The sequence below is a fragment of the Marmota flaviventris genome, chromosome 9 (assembly GCF_047511675.1).
Source record: "Marmota flaviventris isolate mMarFla1 chromosome 9, mMarFla1.hap1, whole genome shotgun sequence".
Taxonomy (NCBI): domain Eukaryota; kingdom Metazoa; phylum Chordata; class Mammalia; order Rodentia; family Sciuridae; genus Marmota; species Marmota flaviventris.
Window position 1 is genome coordinate 1322806 of NC_092506.1, and position 5702 is coordinate 1328507.

The 5702-nt window shown below is 59.4% G+C and overlaps 1 protein-coding gene across 1 annotated transcript; it reads right to left on the reverse strand.

The window, feature by feature from the left end:
- Positions 1-229: 229 nt before the first annotated feature.
- LOC139706842 (keratin-associated protein 5-4-like) lies at positions 230-1040 on the reverse strand. Its single transcript, XM_071615950.1, has one exon. The coding sequence runs from the start codon at positions 1038-1040 to the stop codon at positions 411-413; it is 630 nt and encodes a 209-aa protein (XP_071472051.1). The 3' UTR covers positions 230-410.
- Positions 1041-5702: the final 4662 nt, after the last annotated feature.

Genomic DNA, 5702 nt, shown 5'->3' on the forward strand with positions numbered 1-5702 from the left:
AATCTCTTAGGGAAGTGAGTCAGAGGAGCAGGAAGTGGCCTGGGAGGACCCAGGTGCTGAGGGTCAAGAAGTTGTTTAAAACAATCCTCGGTGAGCACCGGAAACCTTGCCTGGCTGTGGGGTGGGACCCTGAATCTGAGAAGCCTGGAAAGAGGCAGGCAATGGTCACTGTGGCTGTCAGCTAGGCACGTGCCCACGTGCAGAGGAAGGCCTCTCTCCGGCACCTGGAAACATGCTTCTCTAGAGGGAGAAAAGTGGAGACAGAGCCCACCAGAGAGGGCGGTGAGAGCAGAGGATGAAAGGCAGGAGAGGTTGTAGTCACCTCAGGGAGGCCAGTGGACAGGAGCTGACCAGGGACAAGAAACGGTTTCACCAGACACTGAGAAACCCTGAGGCCTGAGGTCAGAGATTTAGATCTTGCACTGGCAGCAAATGGGGACGCAGCAGCTGGACTGGCAGCAGGAGGACCCACAGCCTGAGGAGCAGCAGGGCTTGCAGCAGCTGGACTGGCAGCAGCAGGGCTTGCAGCAGCTGGACTGGCAGCAAGAGGACCCACAGCCTGAAGAGCAGCAGGGCTTGCAGCAGCTGGACTGGCAGCAGCAGGGCTTGCAGCAGCTGGACTGGCAGCAAGAGGACCCACAGCCTGAAGAGCAGCAGGGCTTGCAGCAGCTGGACTGGCAGCAAGAGGACCCACAGCCTGAAGAGCAGCAGGGCTTGCAGCAGCTGGATTGACAGCAGCAGGGCTTGCAGCAGCTGGACTTGCAACCCCCACAGGAGCCACATCCCCCCTTGCCGCCCCCACAGGAGCCACAGCCCCCCTTACAACCCCCACAGGAGCCACAGTTCCCCTTGCCACCCCCACAGGAGCCACAGCCCCCCTTGCAGCCCCCACAGGAGCCACAGCCCCCCTTGCAGCCCCCACAGGAGCCACAGCTGGAGCAGGAACAGGCTGGCACACAGCAGCACACAGGCTTGCAGCAGCTGGAGCCACAGCCCCCACAGCTGGAGCCACAGCCCCCGGAGCAGCCACAGCAGGTCATGGTTCTGGAGGTGGAGGGTGGAGGAGGTGAGAGCAGCAGGTGGAGAGAGGAGTGAGGTGTGGGGCCTCCTGAGCCAGGGTCTTTATACCCCTGTCTGGTGGCCTCACAGGACACATGGTCATTTCCTTGTGGCTATTTCTGATTTTCCAGATCTCCTCTCCTTTTATTTTTGCGAGGGCCTTCCTACTGGCTCTACCTTCTGTTTTCTTGATTTGTCTTCCTTATTTATCTGGGGCCCTCTGATTGCTGCTTCAGCTCAGGGCTATCAGGTGTGCTGTCAGGAGTCCAGCAGGTCACCTGCTGATGACATGTGACTACAGGGTGACAGAAAGTTCCTGCTCAGTGTTCTTCCCTGTGCTGTTGATTTCCCGGGGACAACGTTCACTTCAAATTCTTTCTTAGGTTTCAGAAGTCGTCCGTGGTCTTACCGGGAACAACAAAAAACTGGAGAAAAGGCCCTGGCCCTGACGCTGCCGCCTGCAGGTGGAGCGGGCTGACCTCCCGCGCACGCGGGTGCTCACTGGACGCGGCCGTCTCTCCTCAGCTCCGCAGGCTGCTGTCGCCCTGCCGGAGCCCCTCACTTTGTTACGCACTGTGTGCAGCCCGCTGGCCGCAGAATCCCTTCCCTGTCCAGTTTCTGAAAATCCCGTAAGTTTCTCTGGATGTTTTCTCACTTCTCTGTTCAGACCACTGTCCAGTGCTGGGCGAGTTCCCTCCTGGAGGGCCTGGCCCGTCTGCCCAGCACAGACCCCCGCGGCTCCCGGGGTAGGGTCCCCAGCCTGGGTCCCTGCCCATCCTGACCAGTTGCTGAAGCACGGAAGGACCCCTTGACAGTGGGCATCCCTCCTTGTCCTGGCAGCCCCCCTGGGTTGGCCTGAGAACTCCCCATTTGGGTCCCTCTGTAGACGCCTCCCCAGAGGGTCAGGGCCCTGGTCCCCAGGCCTCAGTCCCTTCCAGGTGTGGGAGAGGGAAACCCAACTCCTGTGTCCCCACGGACTGATGCCCCAGGAGAGGCCCTGGCTGGGACTGGCTCCTCATGGGCCCCAGGGAGGCCTGGCCTCCCTCTCCCCCGCCCCACGGGGCCCAGGGCCATGAGGAGGTGAGGGGCCTGTCCACTCAGGTGCTGCTTCAGCCTTAGGAGCCCTCTCCTTCCCTGTGCTGATGACGCCTCAGCAGGGGCGGAAGCCCCCAGACCCCAACACGCAGCCTGCTCCCAGGGCTGGAGCGTGCTGCTGGAGGGTGGCCAGGCAGCTGTGCCCAGGGCCCAGGGCTTCCCCTGCCCCACCTGGCACCCACTGGGCACCCTTAGCTTTTGGGGAGATGAGGGGTACCCAGCCAGGCCCTGGCTGGACTCACTGCTGTCTTCAGGAGGTGGACGGGCAGATGGGGCCTGATGACAGAACCTCAGGGGCTTAGACAGACCCTCCCCCCACTCCCACCTCAGGGCTCAGGTCAAGGGCAGACCCTGTGCAGGGCCACAGCAGGGGTGGGGGTCCTGAGCGCTGCGGCCAGGGGAGGCTGCAGGGGTGCAGGAAGCCTGGGAGGCAGGGGAAGGGAGGTGGGAAAGTAGTCTTGAGGCACTGGAAACACAACTTCCCAAAATCACGGGATGCAGCAGAACATCCTAAGGATGTAGTTTATTATGTCAATAATCACCCACTTAAGAAAAATATTGGTCAGGCCCGTGGCCACCAGTTCTGTTCCCACTCCTGGCCAGCACAGGTCGGGTGGCGCTGGTCAGCTTCAGAGTGAAGTTGTTAGTGTGACTTCGTAGGGACCAGAGCTGGTTCCCACCTTGTCTCCGCCACCGTGGCTCCGCTGCCGGGACCTGTGCCATCAGCCCACGGGCCATGCCTGGTGGGGTGACCACAACTCGCTTGTGGCGTCTACCCACCAGGGCGGGAGACCTGGCACCAGGTGCATTACTGCGCGTCTCCCCGCCATCTCCAGGACATCGTCCTCAGGTCCTGGGAAAAAAAGACACGGGAAGAAGCAGCCGGAGGGCACCATGAGACTGCGCTTCCTGCGGTGGCCCTACGGCCAGGGGACCTGTGCCACTGCAGAGGGCACTGAGTGCAGTTCGCTGCCCACGTAACATGGCTCCTCTCCCCTCCACCCCTTGCTGAAGCTCTGACCACCTGGTGCGGAGCCTCCTGCTGGGCACTGACCTCAATTCCCACCGCTTCGCAGGAGCCTGGGAGGCCTGGGGGAGAGCGCAGAGGGACCCGTAGGGCGCAAGCCAGGGGCTGTCGATGGCGCCACCTGCACCTCGCCCGCCGCCAGAGAGGGAACCGGACAGGTGAGTTCAGGACAGCAGCCACCGCCCTTTGCCTGGGACCCATGCGCTCTCCCCGCAGGACACAGGCTCTTGGAGCAGCCGCCCAGCGCCCTGCAACATGGCCTCAGCGCGGGAGCCGCAGCGGGACGAGCACCCCTCCAGTGGGTGTGCCCCGCCCAGGGCCTGGTGGGCCGCCCTGCGCTCCTCCTCCCTGCCTGGTCTCCTTTCCGTCTTCAGGGTTAAACTGGAATTGAGAGGAGCACAAGTTGTCTGGGAACCTGTCCACCGCCACCCCCAGAGTGCTGACCCCCAGAGCGGCCCTTCCAGTGGGCTATCTTGGGGTTCCTGGACTGGATTAAGGAGGAGTCCATTTCCCAAGGCTGCGGCATCACAGCCGGACGCTGGAGACGTGAGGACCTGGGCCAAGAAAAGGCTCAATGCAGAGTCAGCGTCAGGGATGTCAGGTGGCTGAAGTCGCCAAGGGTGGTGCACAGGCCATTCTGGCCATTCTGCTTCCGTCTCAGGGACACCGATGCCTTGGGGCCCAGATGTACCAGGCAGGTGGCATTGGCAGAGCTGAGTGCCATCAGCGGTTCATGGCCTTCCCAGGTCTACTTCCCCTAGGGAGCAAGCTCAGCCCCTTCCTCCTGCCCAGGACTCCCCGAGGGTGTCTCACCTCCTGGAATCCACCCGGGGCAGCCTCTATCTGCTCCTGGGCCTGAGGTGCAGGCCCAGGGTGGCCCTCCAGGAGTGTGAGGAGAGGCGGGGTCTCCCCGACCTGCCGAGGCTCCTGGCGGGTGGTAGTGCCAGGAAGTTTGGAGGTGACACCTGGCTATACCCCAGGCCTGTAGCAGGGAAACACTCCATTCAGGGCGTCTGTGAAGGGCCTGGTGCTGTCCAGTGGGAGGAAGAGTCGGCCACACTCCCGGCCTCTGGGCAGGGCTTTTCTGGGACGCACCTAGGGGTGGCTTTCTGCAGGAGCGTCACTTGCCTGTTTTATTTCTCTGTGGGCAAATAAGACAATCAAGAAAATGCTGTAGTCGTGCTACTGTGTGCTTGCCTTGAGATCTGCCACGCTGGCGCCTCCATTAGCTTCATCCTCCATGACACTGGGATGACCTGCCGTCTCCTCTTAAGGTGTGCTTGGTCAGAAGCTTCTGATTTTGTATGTTCCTTTGTGTGCATATTCAGTCATGCGTAAGTGTCCTCAGCAGAGAAGGCTGGCCCGAGTCCTAGGTGAGGGTCCAGGGCACCTCTCACCCACTTCCTGACGCTGGTGTCCAGGTGAGTGACGGGCACCCAGTGACAGTGTGAAGGCAGGGTCCTCAGGGTGATTCCTGAGCAGTTGTCTTCCACATCTCTTAGCTCTTTGCCACGAAGGATTTCACCTCTTTCTCTGCTGTCTGAGTTGTGAACAAGTTTCCAATATTTTCACCCGCCCTTTGGCTTTGGTTGCAGAATTTTTAAGGACTGATTATTGCCATGCACAACATTTTAATAAGACAGACTTTGTCAATCTTTTACAGCTTATATGTTTTTGAGTTACAGCTCTGCAAGTCTTACTTCTGTAGAACACTAGATAAATAAATCCACATTACTTTATAAAAGCATTAAATAGCTTCATTTTAAACATAATGTAGATATCGGATGCATTTGGATTTTTTGCTGGATTTTTACATGAGGCATGGACTTAATACTTTTCTTCAATTATCTAAAGATCTTGGCCAGGTGTGGTGGCACGTGCCTGTGGTCCCAGCTACTTGGCAGTCTGAGGCAGCAGGATCGCTTGAGGCCACAAAGTGAGACCAAACAAAACAAAAGGGAGACTTAGGTGCTGGCCTCTGTCCCTATCAGTACTGGCCCCATCCTGCAGGATGGTATTTGCTTTTCCAGCCGTCTCAGGGACAGCGGCTCTGACAGCTGGATTAACAGAGGGCACAGAGGAGGGGGTGCCTCCCACAAAGGTGTGGCAGAGGTTTAGTATAAAGCTTAACAATCAAAAACAAATACTCTTCAAGGTTTTTGGCTCCATGTTACGGAGCCAAAGCTGCCCCAGTGATCACATCTCGGGGTGCTTGCAGCAGGACAGCGGCCTCTGTCCTCAGGTTCCACATCCCGAGAATGTCCCAAACCAGTCAGTACCGAAGGAGTGCAGGCCCTTTGCTGTCATCGCTCCTGGACAGCCCAGCACAACTGCCATCTGCATGGCACTTTCTGCAGTAGGTGTTCAACCAGCAGGAGCCAGGGGACAAGCAGGGTGTGATGGGTCCTGCGTAGGCTGTGCCCCCTGGGGTTGGGGTGTCTCTGGGGGTCCTGGGGCCAAAGCTTGTGGATACCCAGGCGACTGGTCTTACACACTCTGCGTCACTCCTGCTCCAGAGGTG

Bases quoted from the DNA above. Each gene is read 5' to 3' on its own strand.
- LOC139706842 (XM_071615950.1), bottom strand. From the start codon at position 1,040: ATGACCTGCTGTGGCTGCTCCGGGGGCTGTGGCTCCAGCTGTGGGGGC.